The sequence below is a fragment of the Schistocerca piceifrons genome, chromosome 3 (genome assembly GCF_021461385.2).
Source record: "Schistocerca piceifrons isolate TAMUIC-IGC-003096 chromosome 3, iqSchPice1.1, whole genome shotgun sequence".
NCBI classification, from domain to species: domain Eukaryota; kingdom Metazoa; phylum Arthropoda; class Insecta; order Orthoptera; family Acrididae; genus Schistocerca; species Schistocerca piceifrons.
In genome coordinates, this window is record NC_060140.1 from 228,554,494 (window position 1) to 228,573,854 (window position 19,361).

Genomic DNA, 19,361 nt, shown 5'->3' on the forward strand with positions numbered 1-19,361 from the left:
TTGATCATTTTGTTGGGAGGTAAACACCTGGCTACACTATTTTTTCCATCCCCTTAGAACTAGGGGGTCTGGGGCGCCTCCCCTCTCCCCCCCCCCCCCTCCCCCCCCTCCCCCAAATAGCCCTCGGGTATGAGCACTCTTGCCGCCCATACCCATTTGATCATTGCTACAGAATTAATTACATCTGTTATCCCAGTCTATTTCCTGTTAATTTTGTTTTCTTGTACCTCATAGTAATTTTCAAATCGCTGCTCTCCGATCCCGAAAAACCTGCAGTTCTTGACGTTTTTCCTATTAAAAGCCTTCGTGTTACTAAATGTGATGACTAACATTGGGAAGAACATATTCTCTATAGTCGGTTGCATAAATATTTATAAGTCCTTGAAGTCAGTGAAGCCACAGGCGCAGTTTGATACATGCCATAACACAATCACGTGCACAGCAGATTTTATTGGAGGCTTATTACAATACATCTTGAGTGATTTCTTAAATTTTTAACTGTGTGACACAGAATTAGTTTAGCAACTAAAACGCCTTAATTTTGGTACCCTTGAAGCTCTTAAGTTTCCAGCCTACGTATTCTCGTGTAAGATTTGAAATGAGTATGATGGTCCTATGAGTTGACTGCTATTTAATGTTTGTAACTTCCATTCAGCTACTTGAAAAAATCGTATTACACTCGTCAGAAACTTTTTTGAGGCCAGTTGGCAGAAAAAATAAAATGTGAACCAGAACTCCATCAACAAACTTTCTGAGGTGGTAGTATGGTCCAAAGCAAGAAAAAAAGTCAAGTAGACAGGAGCTCTAAAGCCCTTGTTCAGTAGATGTTTCTCACAGTAGCGAAGATTAACAGTTGCTCGTACTTCTTAAGGTATTCTCTTTCGAGGCAATGTTTAGGACTTTCTCTTCTTGTTTTAATCGATGCTACCGCCTTAGAAAGTTTGTCGGTGGAGTTGTAGTTCATAGTTCACCCCGTGTATAACAGTGAACTACGAATGCAGGGAGATGATTTGGTTGCCGGCCGCGGTGGTCTCGCGGTTCTAGGCGCACAGTCCGGAGCCGCGTGACTGCTACGGGCGCAGGTTCGAATCCTGCCTCGGGCATGGATATGTGTGATGTCCTTCGGTTAGTTAGGTTTAATTAGTTCTAAGTTCTAGGGGACTGATGACCACAGATGTTAAGTCCCATAGTGCTCAGAGCCGTTTGAACCATTTTAGATGATTTGGTTACTGAAGAACTGTGACGGACAGCGATTAATGAATAGGCGTAGTACAAAGATGGAACCAGTATAGTGTGTTGAGTGTCCGATTACAACTTCTAATCGCTAAAACTGTAAGAAGTTTGACATGTATGCCTAATATATGTGCCATACTAATTTTAGTGCGTCAAGCGTTCCAAAGCTCCCCTCCCCGCGGCACACACATACATCCGTGGGCTCCATTAGCGTGCGGCGATGATAACCGAATACCTTTGTATCTAATGCAACAGGAGAAAAACAGTGGTGGAATTTTGACATTGTTCGCAGCACACATCTGACCGTGAAACACATGTGGCCCACGATTACGTTACCGGCTTGACATTGTTTACACTTGCTTCTTGTATCTTTACATTGATTATCAGTGAAGTTCACTCCGTATGTTATCAGTTCTTTTCTTCTTCCTTCTCGAACAGGTTCAGTTTCTTACGTTTGTATTTTTTATATTTTCAGTTTTCACCTCCCCTTCACGTGACAACCTAACAAACACCTTCCATTGTCTTTGTTTATTTGATGTGTTGCGTTGGAGATAGTGACGAGAAAACGATAGCTGCCGCTAGCATCTGCTGCAGGCTGTGTTCTCCATATAGAGGAAGAAAGCAGTTTGATGACACCGCAGCCAGTCGCAATTTCGACAAATGACCGTTCAGTTTGATATTAACTAGTTTTGTCCCTGATCTCACATCGTACTTCCCATAATTAAACTGAGCAAAACAAGGGAAAACATTTAGTAGTACAAATACAAAGGTACTTCCGAAGATTTTCTCGGCACACACACATTCCTTCGCGAATGCACAAAGCTTTCTCCATTGCCTTCCACTTTCTCCAGAGACAAAAATGAAACATCTAAAATTTTTAGTATGTCAGCTATTATCTACTAATAAGAATTACTTCTTCAGTATCTGTTGTTTTCCTTATGTTCCAGAACAACTCTCAGTAGTTCTTAAATTTTTCTCAGCGCTTTGTTTCAGATTGGCAATTGTAAAAATACGTAAGACGATAATGCTCCAACACCGCCCGGCTAGCGTTCCCCCGTCCTTATTGATTGTAAGAACTATCCAAGACATAATCCAACGAGGTTTACGAAGTCTCAGAATTGTCTAGAAGCGTATCTGGAAGTTTGGGGGGAGGGGGAATTACACAACCGCCGGTAACGCCTTTCGGGCGGCCTTCGCTCACTTTGACTCACTTCCGCTGCTGTGCAGGAACTAGCTTCCTCGACTGATCTGTGTGTGACGCATTCAGCGATAAGGCAAGCACGACAGAATCTCACAAGGAATTGGGAAACCGCAAATTTCACAACTTGTGTGCTTTGGCGATCGCCACTGTCAAAACAAATGACATCAAGTGACCATGAAACACGCCAACGAATATTTAACGTACAATGCGCTTGGTTTCCCCTTTGCCGCTGTCAGTCTAATGAACTGTCTTATAAATTGTGTATAGCACACTATTGATCAGTCATGCCGAGAAAATCTGAGAGATCACATCACTTACGATTCATGTCCAACTAGTGCACTCTTATACAGAACAACTCGATTTTTTTCAGTTCCGCCTTCGAGAATACTTTCGTGTCGCATGTTTCCAGTATTAATCATTACCGTGATTCAGCCAAGCCGACTGACTGTATTTGTTTCCTTTCAGCCTTTCTGTGATGTCATACATCGATGGTTGACCCACATTTCACCCTCAGCGTCACTCGCTATAATGACGTTTTTTGTTACAAAAGTGCGATGATGGAAAAAATACACCCATGGGCAGTTTTTCGGATTAAGCACATTTCCAGCCGATAGAATACATACCGCTTTATAAACGCTAACGTAACTTTATGAACTTTGTCCAACCTTCTCTCAAAGCAGGTTAGGCATTCGGGTATCACTGTATACTATCTCCCTAACTTTACTTTTAATTTTTTTAAGCAAAGCCTGAGATGGTATGGTAAGACTGTATATGTAAGAATTAAATGCATATATTCACAGTCAGCTGAAAACTAGAGAGACTGTTAATCAGTCGGCGACTGCGCGTAGTGCATACGGGCCAGGTATCGAAGCTTGTACCTCGTTGCGGAGGCTAGAATCATGCATTCACCGTTTACAGCAGGCTCGATCGCGGCGTTCAAAGCTCCTTACCACTCCGTCCTGATGTACTGCAGTCTCTTATAGCAGATTTATGGAATATAAATACAGAGAATTAAGGTTGCTTCACCGCCAGTTCCGTCAGCGTGTGTGGTTTCCATTATAATCTCAGTATTCCAAGTACTGCGTATTGCAGCACTTAATAAAGACAGATAATAATTCTTCTCGGCAGTTAACAATTCATTGATCTTCAGTCGGTAGCGGAGACTCGACAAGATCACGACTTTATCTAAAAACACAATCGGGATGTCAGAGGATGAGCCTTGTTAAGATTCAGGCGATAAAATGCGACAAGTGATTGCTTCTGATAGCAGATTGTACTCAGATCAGAACTACCTCACGCATATGATTTAACAACCATTGGAAAGGTCCATAATGCTTTAATTTGATTTCAAATTAGTAAAAAAGAAAATAGATTTCGTATGCCACTGTTAGCTCAGAGACCACGGAGGGTTGCTTAAGCCAATTAGAAAAGTTTCCTTTTTTACGATTTTTTGAGGGTTTGGGTGGGGAGGGGGGGCGGGGCGAAATATCAGTTTCCTTTTTCCAAGAGTAGAAAATGTGATAGCACTACGAAAGCAAATTACAGCGTTCATAAAAAGTGGCATTTGGTTCTTCACCTCTCCCCAGTGTTTCTGGCAAAGGTCTGAAGGATTCGTGCAGAGCATAATCCACCGGCTAAGATCAAACTTAGGAATTGCACACACTGATCAGCCAGATCATTATGACCACCTATCTAATAGTCGGTATGTCACGCATAACATCGGCGACGCGTAGTAGCTTGGAAGCAGTGAGGCCGTGGTAGGGATTTGGCACCACATCTGCAAACAAAAGTCACGCGATTCCCGTAAATTCCACGTTTAATTACTTCCCAGATGTATTAGATTGGATTCAAATCTGGCGAGTTGGGCGGCCAGTACATCAATTGGAACTAGCCACTGTGTTCCTCGAACCACTCCATCACACACCTGATCTTGTGATACGACGCACCATTTTGTTGGAAAATACCACTGCCGTCGGGAAACATGATCGTCATCAAGGGTATACGTGTGCAACCAGTGTACGATATTCATTTGCCGTCATGGTGCCTGGCGCGAGCTCCAGTAGGCCCATCCATGCCCATGTTAATGTTCCCCAGAACACAATGAAGCTGCCGCCAGCTTGTCTCCATCCCACAGTACAGGTGTCAAGGAGCTGTTCCCCTGGAAGACGACGGATTCGCGTTCTCCCATCGGCATGGTGAAGAAGGTATCGGTATTCATGAGACCATGCAAGGCTCTGCCACTGCACCGACGTCCAGTGCCGATGGTTACTTGCCCATTTCAGTCGTAGTTGCCGACGACGTGGTGTTAATATTGGCACATGCATGGCTCGTCGGCTGCGGAGTTCCATCGTTCGGGGTGTTAGGTGAAGTATGTGTTCACACACACTTGTTCTCTACCCAGCATTAAAGTCTGATGTTAGTTCCGCCACAGTTCGCCACCTGTCATGTTTTACCAGTCTGCCCAGCCTAAGACGTCCGACATCTGTAATAAGGGCTGGCCGCTCAACCCCGTTTCGCCACAAAGACAGACACCACAGCACTCCTCGGATACCCGAAAAGTTGCGCAGTTTTCGAAATACTCGTGCTGAGCCCCCGGGACAGCAGAATATGCTCTCGGTCAAACTCAGACAGATCGCGAGCCTTCCCCATTCTGCACAGTGGTTGGTATTGCATGCACAGTGCGTGTGTAAGACAAGCAGTCATTCCTCGCCAGGTGATGCTGATATTGCCTAGACGGGTTTGTATCGATAGCAAGTCGGTGATCATAACGTTGTGGCTGATCAGTGTATATTTCAGCGCTCTAGCAGCGTTCTAATTCGTATTTTGGAGAACTGATATTTATACTGTAGCATTCCTGCTAGTTTCATCTGGTAGGTTATTAGAAAATTTTTATATAATATGAAACATATAATCAGTCTTGATTCCCGTACGTCGTAACACCCGGATATTGCTTCTCTAATTGAAACAGTGTGTGATATATACCCTTTGTGTAATTGCTACCCGCGAATGTCATCGTGAGGGGAGAATCTTCTTCCATTCCCGTTCCTCATTTTCTCCCCCAAAAGTAGCGCTAAGTAAGTTCGTAGACAGTACGCCCGAGCGAAAGCTCAAGTAGGGTACACACCTACTAAAGCATTTATTTGCTGTGGTAGTTGACAGTTTCGCTATTAGAAGACGTAAAGAGGTAAGTGGAAGGAGAGAGGAGTGCAGCCGCTCTATTGCCAGTCCACCGCTTTGTTGGTCTTCCCTCCACCTGGGTCAGATAGCAGACCTGTTTCTGCGACGGAGCTTCCCTGCCTTCGGACCAATGGAGACGAGTTCCCTTCATTTTGTACACAACTTGAGCGAACATCCTCATTTTTTGCGCGGCCATAGCGAGCGGAATTCCCACCAAAGCATTATTACCATTGGACACTGGGGGGAAGTGCAGGGAGTAAACATTGTAGTGGACACCAAGGCTTGAGAGGATGTAGGGCACTAAAGTTACGCAAGGATGAAGAGACTTACGTAGGACACTCTGTTCATCGTAAGTTTAATTCGGATGTAATCGTTGCAGTAAGTATTTCTCCTAGTTTGTTACCTCATTGGACTATACTTCCTGTAAGCCACATACGATTATTACGGTACGTTTGTGTTGGAGTGTCATAGCTAGCGTATTTTAACCTGCAGTGGCGATGCCCTCACGGCCGCTTTATATATATATTCTCGCAAACGTTAAGCACCATCTGTTTCTATATATTTTCTAAGTTTTCTGCACCTATGTCTTACTACAGGACTTGAAGGAACTCCACACATTTTCGCGTCGCACACGAACGACATGATCACACACGGGGCAGAGAAAGCAGTTTCCAATGAAAAATTCATGTGTTAAACATTGTTTACATTAGGGTTCAATCTACGGTGAATAATGTACATCGTAGAACGCTGTTTTAAACCTGTCTTCGCAATGAAGAACCGACCACGTTTAGTACTCGGCCTTCTGTTTGAGAGCTTCATTGTGTCTACTGAAGAAGCACGGTATCCATACTTACACGCATAGAGAGGGCGAGTCTGATAAGGAGCGGGGAACCGTGGAAGGAGCCTTGGAGCAGATCGTCCAGGCGGTCGAGTGCGGCCCGCACGGAACCCTCGCGGTGCGACACGATGCTGAACGCCAAGTCCTCGATTGTGGCCCGCTCGATGATCCAGCCGTTGGTTTCGTTGTCCCAACCGTTAATTACATATTCTTGAAGCTGCTCGTCCGCCACGCGCACCTTGGACAGCAGCCTGTCGAGCTCAGACAGTTGTAGTTCGAAGCGCAGCTGCTGCGGCAGTGTGCGTATTAGCATAGCAGCCTGGCGTGCCGCCTCCGCACTGTGCATCGCGACGCGGTCCAGCTGGTACTCCACCTGTAACAGTACCCGTGAAAAGGCTCCGTAAATTAAAAAAAAAGTCAATAGACAGGTTGTATTTGTTAGGGGCAATGTTATCGGCGTACAGCCAGCTACACTTGACAGAGCTTAGCATTTATCCTGGAACATATTCTCAGTTCGAGTATAATAAATTTCCTAGAGACCGAAAAGCGTATGTCTACGAAAAGGTTGTTGTTGTTGTTGTGGTCTTCAGTCCTGAGACTGGTTTGATGCAGCTCTCCATGCTACTCTATCCTGTGCAAGCTTCTTCATCTCCCAGTACCTACTGCAACCTACATCCTTTTGTGTCTGTTTAGTGTATTCATCTCTTGGTCTCCCTCTACGATTTTTACCCTCCACGCTGCCCTCCAATACCAAATTGGTGATCCCTTGATACCTCAGAACATGTCCTACCAACCGATCCCTTCTTCTAGTCAAGTTGTGCCACTGACTTCTCTTCTCCCCAATCCTATTCAATACCTCCTCATTAGTTACGTGATCTACCCATCTAATCTTCAGCATTCTTCTGTAGCACCACATTTCGAAAGCTTCTATTCTCTTCTTGTCCAAACTAGTTATTGTCCATGTTCCACTTCCATACATGGCTACACTCCATACAAATACTTTCAGAAACGACTTCCTGACGCTTAAATCTATACTCGATGTTAACAAATTTCTCTTCTTCAGAAACGCTTTCCTTGCCATTGCCAGTCTTTATTTTATATCCTCTTTCCTTGCCATTGCCAGTCTTTATTTTATATCCTCTCTACTTCGACCATCATCAGTTATTTTGCTCCCAAAATAGCAAAACTCCTTTACTACTTTGTCTCATTTCCTAATCTAATCCCTCAGCATCACCCGACTTAATTCGACTACATTCCATTATCCTCGTTTTGCTTTTGTTGATGTTCATCTTATATCCTCCTTTCAAAACACTATCCATTCCGTTCAACTGCTCTTCCAGGTCTGTTGCTGTCTCTGACAGAATTACAATGTCACCGGCGAACCTCAAAGTTTTTATTTCTTCTCCATGGATTTTAATACCTACTCCGAATTTTTCTTTTGTTTCCTTTACTGCTTGCTCGATATACAGATTGAATAAATCGGGGAGAGGCTACAACCCTGTCTCACTCCCTTCCCAACCACTGCTTCCCTTTCATGTCCCTCGACTCTTATAACTGCCATCTGGTTTCTGTACAAATTGTAAATAGCCTCTCGCTCCCTGTATTTTATCCCTGCCTCCTTCAGAATTTGAAAGAGAGTATTCCAGTCAACATTGTCAAAAGCTTTCTCTAAGTCTACAAATGCTAGAAATATAGGTTTGCCTTTCCTTGATCTAGCTTCTAAGATAAGTCGTAGGGTCAGTATTGCCTCACGTGTTCCAATATTTCTATGAAATCCAAACTGATCTTCCGCGAGGTCGACTTCTACCAGTTTTTCCATTCGTCTGTAAAGAATTCACGTTAGTATTTTGCATCCGTGACTTATTAAACTGATAGTTCAGTAATTTTCACATCTGTCAGCACCTGCTTTCTTTGGGATTGGAATTATTATATTCTTCTTGAAGTCTGAAGGGTATTTCGCCTGTCCACGAATCGGTACAGTTTCAAAAAGCATCGCTCGGGCGAAACTGAGCTTGCCCTTTTCGTACATGGTTTCGGCAAACTATGGATGTAACAGTATATTTCTAGATTCCCGAGGAACATTTCACACGGTACTCCATTTGTTAACGAGCATACGGAGTATGTGAGTGGTTCAAAAACTAAGTAATAGAATCCACCACGTTGTCCACGACGGCGAGTTTTCATCGGCGACAACGGTATCGCCAGGAGTTTCCCAAGGAGATGTGATAAGACTGCTACAATTTTCTATACACACAAATGATCGGGTGGACAGGGTAGGCAGCGATCTGCGGTTATTTGCTGACGATGCTCGGAAGGTTTCAAAGATGACTGACTGTAGGATGATACCAGACGCCTTTGACAAAATTTATAATTGGTGTAATGAACTGTAAGTTAATGTGGATGTGCAGGAAAAACAAACCTGTGGATACAGCATTAGTGGTGCACAGCTTGACAAAGCCAGGTCGTTTAAATATCTGAGTGTAATGTTGCAAAGTGATATGAAATGGAATGAGCATGTGAGAATTGTGGTAGGAAAGGCGAATGAATGATCGACTTCGGGTTATTGGGAGAATTGTAGGGAAGCGTAGATCATCTGTAGAGGAGACTGCATACTGGACGCTTCTACCTATTCTTGAGTACTGCTAGTGTGTTTGTGATCCGCTACAAGTCGGATTAAAGGAAGACACGGAAGCAATTCAGAGGTTGGCTGCTAGATTTGTTACCGGTGGGTTCGATCGACACACAAGTGTTATGGAGATGCTTCGGGAACTCAAATGCGAATCCCCGGAGGAAAGGACGTTCTTTTCGAGGAACACTATTGAGAAAATTTGGAGGACCAGGTATTTGAATCTGACTGCAGAACGATCCTATTTTTTCGCGTAAGAACCGCGATGATACTATAAATTAGGGCTCGTGCGGAGGCATGTAGACAATCGTTTTTCCCTCGCTCCAGTCTGTAATTTCAACTGGAAAGGAAACGACTGATAGTGGTATAGAGTGCCGTCAACTGAGCACCTTGCGGTGGAATTGCGGAATATGTTTGTAGATTCGTCTACCCAGCACGTGGCGCTCAAGAAAGAACTAAGATCCACTCACTGAAACGCCAGTCATAAAGTTATTTAAATCAACGTGTACAAACACTTTTTAAATTAAGTTTTACTTTTTTACATTCTAAGCGTGGTAAAAATTACGTATTTTTAATAAGGTACATTTCGCTTTATTAATAAAGCTTCCTCAGCTATGATTGGGGTTTCCTATATTCCACAAGTTGCCATCGGGGACGGTTTAAGGCCCAAGCGACACGAGGTGCCACCTGACGGCACCACGTTGGAAAGGTCGCCAGAGGCGCTCAAGTAAAAGATTTGTATACAGTGCGTATCACAAGCAGTAGCGAAAACTGACACTGGCCTTTCATGCAAATTACCCTATGAGGACTAAAATAATCATCAATAATATAACAACATAATAATAGGCGTCCCATTCCAGTATCTAGGATGTGACAAAAATAAGAAAATCATTACCCATCAACAGTTGCTGTGATGTTATGGGTAGTGATGTAAAATGCCTGGGCATTTATAAGTTGAGGCGAGTGTCCAGGATAAATGCCTGTACAAATGCTCAAAATTCATAAGTGATGGGCATTTGTGTATTTTAAAGATTAATTGATAAGTGGCGCTTATAAAAAATTTGGAATTGATATTCTGTATTGGAAAAGGCGTTTTGCAACACTACTTGTATAGTGGTTGGGTAACCAAGTTGAAAAAGTTGCTTTAGAGTTAGGGAGATGTTATTAGGGGAAATAAATTGGACTGTAAACATAACTATACATTTTAATGATGCCAATTCTTGGGAGTACATAATAAAAAAACTCAAGTTTAAAAGTTATTCTTGAAATGATGTATAGTTTATATTAAGTAGGTAGCCTGTAGGTAGTAATTTTACTTATACTGTACTACTGCAAAAAATTAGTAAAAAAGTTTATCCATAATGATTTTAATTAGTGATGAGTCACGTGCAGATTCCAATTCCACAAGTCCAAGAATCGCAGATTTTCTGGAAATTGACTAGTTATTGGAATCGAACATTTCCAGTGTCTTGGGCATGAGTCTTTGTTATTTAATCTTTTTTATGTTAGTCTTTCTTATTTTATCTTCACAGCAGTGCAGTCATACGAAAGAAAGATAAAGAAAGGAGCAGAAAAGAAAAAAATAGGTTGTCTCAAATGTCACTACATCTGACAATCAAGATTCCCCCTCCTCGAAACAGTTCAACATTTAACCATACATTTATTGTCAAAAAACACTTGCCGTCTGTTTAGGACAGTGTTATTCTCTTTATACCGACTTTTCACTGCACAGCTGCGTTCGCGGTGTGTTTGAGGAGGGGGGTGGGGGGGGGAGAAGAAGAAAAGAGTAGAACTGGTAAAAATGAAAAGGGCTTTGTAAAGGATAAGCAGCTGTCAAGAACATGCGCCCTTCCTTGGTAAAGCCAGTTGGAATGTTAGTTGGAAAAAAAAGCTTCTCTCTTCCTTCTTTTCGTTCATAGTGATAAAGGCAATCAATGACATTTATATTTAAATGTAAATATTTACTAACTTCTAACATTGTTAAATTATACATTCTAGCAGTAAAAACTTTAAAAAGTACTTTTTTAAAATGCTTTGGACAAATGCCCATTTATAAATGTCCTGCCCACTGGGCATTTGCCCGGCCCATGTCACTAGTTACGGTCTCCTAAATATTATGTTCTTCATTGTAAGATTCCTGTTTCGTGCGTTATAGTGCTTTCATGAAATGTGGATGACATCATAAAACGCACTACTGTCTGACACTATTTTGTTAAATTTCCAATAACATATACCGTAAAGGAACATTTTAGCAATGAATCTAATAATGTCTTTTGTTTAAAAAAATAAAGTATAGAATTTAATGCCGAAAAATGTAAATTTGTAGGAAGGAACAAACACGCAGAATTCTAGCTGTGTTTCTTCGTAGAAGCCTAGAGCTGTCACAGGCGTATAAAGAAAACCCAGTGAAGACCTAAGACATTTTATCGCCAGTTCACACTGGGAGCCTGAGGTATATGGTTGCACGTGCCCAGCAACGCATTTGGCCGCGGTAGTGATTTGGCTTTCATTAAAACTTGAGCGGGTATGTGACCACGTCAAGTTGCCTTCATTGATCAACACTAGTTCGTTGCTGCAAGTGCCGTTCACCAAATGGCCTCATTATTCAAATTCGTGAAAATAACACCCAGATTTTTAATATTTCTTTGGCGTATTGCTCGTTGGCCGGGATCTTAGGCCGACGTTTCATTAACAATTTTTCGGACGTTTCGTCAGCACGCGTGGTGGGCATTCTTAAAGAAAAAGCATTAAACAAACGACGACCGAGGAACTCGACAAGAGAGCAATGTCTTAATAAGTGGCCACGACAGCATGGACTTTAGCAGGGAATTGCCCATCTTCCCTGGTGTTGTGGAGAATAAGCACGTTGTGCTGTTCCTTCTTAATCTTCATTTTCATGATTGTTGTGACGTACTTTGCTCCTTGCAGTCAACTTGGTTCCCTTCTCAGGTTTGCCGTCCTCTCTTCGTCAGCAGCGCTTTCGGGTTGTGAGTTCTTGACTTATTTTGCATGTCCGTTGAATGAATCTGTAAAACCCCCATCTGTCCAGAAAGTTTCGAGATTGGAGTAATAAAAAATAGAGTCAGTGAAGATAGTGGTTTTAATGCTTCACATGTTGTACTGTCTTTCTCACACCCCACACTACACTTGAGTACAACGCACAGAACCATTTGGTACTGTCAGAATAGGCATCCTTTGAGATGTTTTTCCTGTCGCATATGCTGGAATGTCGGTTATGTCGTCAAAGCGTTGACCCTTCAGGTTAATTTGTGCACTTTGTCGTTTTTTGGTAGGTTCGCATTTATAACACGGTGTTGCCACCAATGACGATTTTTTTCTAGGAAAGAACTGACCTCGTTTTGGATTTGTCAAGTCGAGGCAGACGTCCACGTGTCGCTGTTTTTGTTCGGGAGTCCAGATGTTCAGAACAATCATTGCATATTCTGGATAATGTCTTGAACAGTTGATTTAGGTATGATATTCTTCTGCAATTTGTGACACAACGTTGACGCGTTATGGCTGCACGTCCACTACATAACACTGCCTGCTCACAACTAACTAGTCGAATGCACATATGTTGTGTACAGTTATTGCGCTGATGTCGCTTATATACGCCAAGAATAAAATCTGCCTGAACTTTTGGACGGATGGTGCATTGGTTACATCCCATAAATGGACAAGTTCTGTCACTATACTTTTGTTAAGATTTTGGGGTACTTCACCTGCTAGATGCATGTGGTAGACTACTGGAAGTCAGGAGATAAATTTACCGTGTTCGTTTGTTAATAACAGCCGAAGATTTTCCTAGCGCCACCTGATAAATCGCTTTACTTGTTAACCAGCTTCTGGTAGCCCACAGGATCTTTTCGAAAAACGTAGAGCCAGAATCTTGACCGGCAGCAGTGACCGAGCGGTTCTAGGCGCTTAAAAAAATGGTTCAAATGGCTCTGAGCACTAAAGGACTCAACATCTGAGGTCATCAGTCCCCTAGAACTTCGAACTACTTCCGTTACGTACATGGAAGATTTACGCGGCACCGAAGTGAAGAGCTTTTTTACGTGTGTGTCGTTTTAACAAAATATCACTGTAGTAGTAGTAGTAGTAGTAGTAGTAGTAGTAATACTGGTGGTGGTGGTGGTGGTAGGAGGAGGAGGGAGGAGGCGGAGAGCAACAGTAATAACAGCATATAGTTTAAAAGGAAGGATATCAGAATTTAATATCCCGTCTACATCGAGGTCATTGGACAAGGATAGAGCAGGAACTAAGGCTTGACCTTTCCAAAGCAAGCGTTCCAAAATTCGCCTTAACTGTTTATAGAAAACACGAAAAAATCAAATTTGAGTGGCTGGGCGATGATTTGATCGGGCACTGCGTGTTTGAATTAGGGAGACTAAATCTGTAAAGAGGACAGTATTTAGGTGCTCTCCAGGCTTACGTTTAGAAAGTAATCCGTTTGAACGCGGTTTCGTTATTGAAATGCTGTGTTTGTGAATTACATGTTTGTTACTCGTTTGAGGGAGTGTAGGAAATACTGATGAGACCGACGCCAAACTGAAGGAACAATGTGTGCTTACTCCGGAACGACCAATTTTGTTGGAAGCGAACGAAAGCATTAATAGTGTTTTTATGGCGTATTGTACAGGTATTCTCCTGTGCTCTCTCTCATTCCTCTGTAGAGGCATTGCTGCTGGCATATGCTTAGAACATCTCATGTTGAGGGATGGGCAGAAGCAACCACTGCAGGCTATTTCTGTAAAGTATACTTATTTATTTAATAGTATGGCTAGGACCCCCCCGCCCCCCGTCGGGCAGACCGTTCGCCGGTTTTTCAATTTGACGCCACTACGGTGACCTGCAGTCGATGAGGATGAGGACAGTACAACACCCAGTCCCTGGTCGGAGAAAATTCCCCGACCCAGCCGGGAATCGAACCCGGGCCCAGATGATTGACAATCCATCACACTGACCATTCATCTACGGGGCGGACTAAGGTATACTAACAACAACTTATGACTAGAGCTAATGTACTCCTGTTAATAATGAGAGGTACTTTATGTATATTTTGGATAAACAGCTACTTCTAAAATATCTTGTGTTTGCCTCACTTCAAACAGAGCATTTATCTAACTTTAAGCAGAACTGTTTATCAGCTGTCTACACACAGGCAATGTCAAGACCCGTTCCATATAAACATTTACATTCATGAGTACAAATATTCTTCTAAGTAAATGGCTTGCCCCAGCATGTTCAGCTCTTGCTGTATGGACGGACATTAACTGTTTATAATAATTCGGACCCCTGCGAATTGATTTCCTTGACATTTTCGGCAGCAAATGGGTCTTATAAAAATCAAGCCTCAGTCCAACTCTTAAGTTATATTATGCTTTATACCAATTAATCAAGCCGGCCGAAGTGGCCGTGCGGTTAAAGGCGCTGCAGCCTGGAACCGCAAGACCGCTACGGTCGCAGGTTCGAATCCTGCCTCGGGCATGGATGTTTGTGATGTCCTTAGGTTAGTTAGGTTTAACTAGTTCTAAGTTCTAGGGGACTAATGACCTCAGCAGTTGAGTCCCATAGTGCTCAGAGCCATTTGAACCATTTGAACCAATTAATCAAGCCAAATTTTCATGAATACTTTTTATGGCCAGAATCATCTCTCAGCCACATGGAAACCATTGGTTCTGTAGACAAAACACTGATTTCACAACTGTCTCTGGAAACAAAAATCCTCATTGCATTATTATGGGAGTGATCATGTCAAGAAGGGAGCACTCGGTTGAACACGTAGTTTAAATTGCTAATTACGTGCATCATTTGCGAACCTCAATGAAAATCCCAGGACGCATTTGTTTTTGCTGTGCTAACGTTTTTATAAGAATTCTTCAAGGATTTTAAAGAAATAGACATCAAAAAACAGCAGTATCCTTTGTCTTCATTTAAAGTGGATTTTGAGCCACTTCTGTTAACGGCGCTGTTTATTTCTATAGCAACGTCTTTTATAGTGACACAGTCATGTATTTCTTAAACTGGGCATACATGAACCTCAAAGTACAAACCACAATTTCAATTTGGCAAATATGTTAATTTTGAAACAAGAACTATTACATGCCACATGTTCATATTGCCGCGCCCGGGTTCCCGGGTTCGATTCCCGGCGGGGTCAGGGATTTTCTCTGCCTCGTGATGACTGGGTGTTGTGTGATGTCCTTAGGTTAGTTAGGTTTAAGTAGTTCTATGTTCTAGGGGACTGATGACCATAGATGTTAAGTCCCATAGTGTTCAGAGCCATGTTCTTATTGTGTATTTAAAATTTTTGATTTGTTATAAGATGGCGTCAGGAAGATGGTAACTATCATTAGCCAGATGAAAGCTTAGAGTGGTTTCCGGCTTTCTTTAACCTTCGTTGTCTCCTAACATCAGGAGAAGAGATTCAGAGTAAGGTACTGTGTCAAATCCTAACAATGTTTGTACATCACTCTACATTAATAAATGGCAAGTCGTTTGCTTCCTCATTTAACTGTTCATGTTTCTAGTCGACGTCTACATAAAGAATCCAACAAAAGCTTATCTTTCTTAAAACTGGTTTTAAAAAAGCTTTGATGAACCGATCTACTTAATTGAAATACACATTGTGACGTATTCGCTGAGGGCAATCATACCCCATTTGTATATTTGGCGCATGAGTGAGGACTTCCCAAAGTGAATTCGGAACTCTCCCAAATGGCCTAAAATATTCTGAACGGTTCGGGGTAGTAATTAGCATGTCAAATTGATTCGAGTAACATTTATGAAAAATAGACCAGATATCAATTTCTGCATAGAAAAAGATACGCGTACAGTAGTACTCATAGCGAAGTGTATGCCTGAAGCAGCAATGGTGCATTGTTCCAACTAAGTATGGCAGATGAACGGATCTGCCGAACTAGGAGAAATGTGTGCAGACAATACAGTTTTATTGAAAAAAGAAGGAAGGAAGAGTGGGTCTAATGTTTCGTCTACATCGAGGTCATTGCAGGTGGAGAACAAGCGCTCGGATTGTGTCAGTGGTGGGGAAGGAAGTTAGCCGTGCTCTTGAAATGAACCATTCCAGCATTTTCCGCAGCAGTTCAGGGAAATCGCGGAAAACCTAAATCTGGATGGCCGGACGCGGGTTTGAACCGTCGTCCGTTGCGCTATCCACTGCGCCACTCCACTCGATAGTTCTGTTGAAAGCGATATACTTGACAGCCAAGTTGCCGAAGTGTCGGCAGGTCTAAAGGCTTGCGCCGACAATGAGCAACACTTAATGTTGACCAACTACGATATAGCTAGCATAAATCTCGGACCAGAAAGGAATCTTACCTGTTTCAAGCGGCCCACGAGCTCCCTCTCTTCCTTATTGGCCATTATTGGCATGCTAGGGCCATCTTCCTCGCTGTTGTTGGCTTCAGCCATATGGATCACGCCGGGCAGCGTTTTGGTGAGGAAGGTCACCAACTCGTTGATGTCGCGGAAGTCGATGCTGCTTGTGGGCCGCAGCGCAGCCAGCAACACAGGCAGCCACAGCAGCTGACGCATATTGCGCGTCGCTTACAGTAGAATGGGGCAGCCTGCAACAAAGCCGCTGTGTTTAGTGGGACATCTTCCGTCCCACTGTTGCCATGTATCTGCCGCGATTTGGCATAAGAGCGTCGTTTTACTGCAGATTTTTCACGGTCGCGGGCTGGTAGAGCGCGAAGCCCAACCACTTAATCGGGTTATACTAATATCACCTATGGAAAGCGATGGCCACAACCTGCATTTAATACTCACTAGACTAGAGGGCCATTAGCAATACACCACACAAAATAAGCACCATAGACCTTGTACAAATCTGCTTTAATGAGAAATAGTCAGGCTGAATTGTTGAAACACCGGAGAACGAAAGATTCGCAGAGGTTGTGTGTGTGTGTGTGTGTGTGTGTGTGTGTGTGTGTGTGTGTGTGTGTGTGTGGTTTTTTTCTTTTTTTTTTTTTTTTTTCTCTCCAATCAACTAAATTTCTCTAGCATTAGTTTTTAGTAAGTATGCAAAATGAAGAAAGATATCGTGCGGGTTGAAAATACTGTTTTTTTTTTTTGGGGGGGGGGGGTTAAGGCCAACCCACACTGGACCTCCACACCGTATCATGCGGCAGTGCCTAGCACTGAATGGCGAAACAGATTATGCAGGATCGCCGTTGCAGAACACATGATATTCCCCAAAAGTGATAATATACCCTCAGCTTTAAGGCGTCAGTAACAGTAATAGAATTTATGAATGGTTGTTCTTGACAAAGTTGTAGACAAAGTTTACGTACTGATGTGAACAGAATCGCCCTTATGCTTTATCCATATGTCCAAAGTTAATTTTTCGCCAGTAAAACTATTTTACTGTTACAGCAGTTTCATTAAAAACTGAAAAACTTTATTATATGTCGGTGCCCTTATTTGTGCTCGTTGCAGGCATTTTCAGTTTAATATGTTTTAAAATAATTTTTACCTTTCAGATATTTGGTCTCTTTCGTGAGAGCGCACTACAAAATATAGCATCAAGACGACATGCAACATCCGCGCTCGCAATGCATCATGAAAGCAAAGAAAACAGTCAATAAAAAGGGAGGCGACACAAAATTCACTACTGTAACAAGACTATGTCAACGACCTTGCCGCAGTGGTAACACCGGTTCCCGTCAGATCACCGTAGTTAAGCGCTGTCGGACTGGGTTAGCACCTGGATGGATGACCATCCGGTCTACCGAGCGCTGTTTGCAACGAGGTGCACTCAGCCCATGTGAGGCAAACTGAGAAGCTACTAGATTGAGAAGTAGCGGCTCCGGTCTCGGAAACTGACATACGGTCGGGAGAGCGGTGTGATGAACCCATGCCCCTCCATATCCGCATCCAGAGACGCCTGCGGGCTGAGGATGACACGGCGACCGGTCGGTACCTTTAGGACTTCACGGCCTGTTCGGGCGCAGTTTAGTTTTAGTAACAAGACATCCGCGACAATAGTAGGTTAACTCAAGATGTTAGCAGATGACGCATAAGTTCCGTCGGCAGTTGGTGTGAATGCCGCTATTTGAAATACGAGAGCTGGAACTTTAATAGTGTGTTAGCAGACGACGCAAAAGTTCCGTCGGCAGTTGGTGAGTGCCGCTATTTGAAATACGAGAGCTGGAACTTTAATAGTGGCATCTATTTATTTACGATTTATACAAGACAGATACATGTTTGAAAGTTTTACTCTCTGAAGTAGTCACCAGCTTTGTGCATAACCCTTTCCAGCGAGGAGAAACTCGTCGGATAGGATACCCTTAGCAACTCCAGTTGTGTTGGCAGTACCAGTGGAACGATCTACTACCCGACGAATCTCTGTAACAGTTTTGAAGCGAATACCATGAAGCGCTTCCTTCATCTTAGGAATCAAGTTGAAGCCACAAGGGCATAGTCCGAAGTGTGTGGTGGTTTGTACAGTACTTTCCAGCCCCGTCGATCGAGCAAATCATACACAATTTGTGCCATATGCGCCTGGCATTGTCCTGCAAAATGATGGCCGGGTCCTGCAGAAAAGTGTCGCCGCTTCTTTCTGTAACCTGTTCCATTTTTGGAAGAGGCCTGCAACTAGCTTAGAGAAATAAGTGGCGAAGTTTCCTTCAGACCATCATTTTGCAGGACAAAGTTCGGAGGCATAGGGCGCAATTTGTGACAGATTTGTTCAATCGAAGAGCCCGGAACGGACGTAAGCCCTTGTGAATTCAACACGATTCCTATGACGAAGGAAGCACGCTTCATGGCATTCGCTTCAGAACTGTTACAGAGATTCATCAGGCAATAGACCACTCCATTCGAACAGTCAAAACAACTGGCGCTGCCAAGGGTATCCCAAGACTTCCACATCGCTGAGTACTTTGAAGGACAGTAAAACTTTGAGACATACATCAATGTTGCGTAAGTTGTAAATAAGTAGTCTCCAGTATCATTTATCATTTTCTTGGTCCTTTGTCGCACTTCAACGCGGGGTCGGCCCTGTTACTATGGATTTGGCGTCGTTAGTTGCCGAGAGTGGCCGGATGCCCTTCCTGTCGCCACCCCGTCTGGCAGATGTGTCAGAGAAGTTCCGCGTATCTCCCTTAAATCTTAAGCCGCCTTTACACCGAAGCAAATATAAGAGAATGAGCAACAGCGAACGACAATTTTCATGTGTAAACGCTAGCCGCGCCCGAGTGACCTGCGTGCGATCGTGTTCGGTTCGCTTTTCACTTTGTGTTCCACTGGTTCTTGTTCTTTTG

General features: G+C 43.1%; 2 protein-coding genes and 1 pseudogene across 3 annotated transcripts in view; 2 read left to right on the forward strand and 1 right to left on the reverse strand.

Annotated features, from left to right (window-relative positions):
- LOC124787897 (E3 ubiquitin-protein ligase Ubr3) overlaps positions 1-19,361 on the forward strand; it is a 289,094-nt gene that overhangs the window by 126,819 nt on the left and 142,914 nt on the right. The window lies entirely within an intron of this gene.
- Positions 1-19,361, reverse strand: part of LOC124787898 — a 35,948-nt gene that overhangs the window by 12,178 nt on the left and 4,409 nt on the right. The window contains exons 2-3 of the mRNA XM_047254876.1: positions 16,417-16,664; positions 6,466-6,822 (exon numbers count right to left, since the gene is read on the reverse strand). Of these exons, the coding sequence (XP_047110832.1) occupies positions 6,466-6,822; positions 16,417-16,632 (573 nt within the window). The 5' untranslated portion in view covers positions 16,633-16,664. The remainder of the gene's footprint in view (positions 1-6,465; positions 6,823-16,416; positions 16,665-19,361) is intronic.
- Positions 17,726-17,843, forward strand: LOC124790249 (annotated as a pseudogene).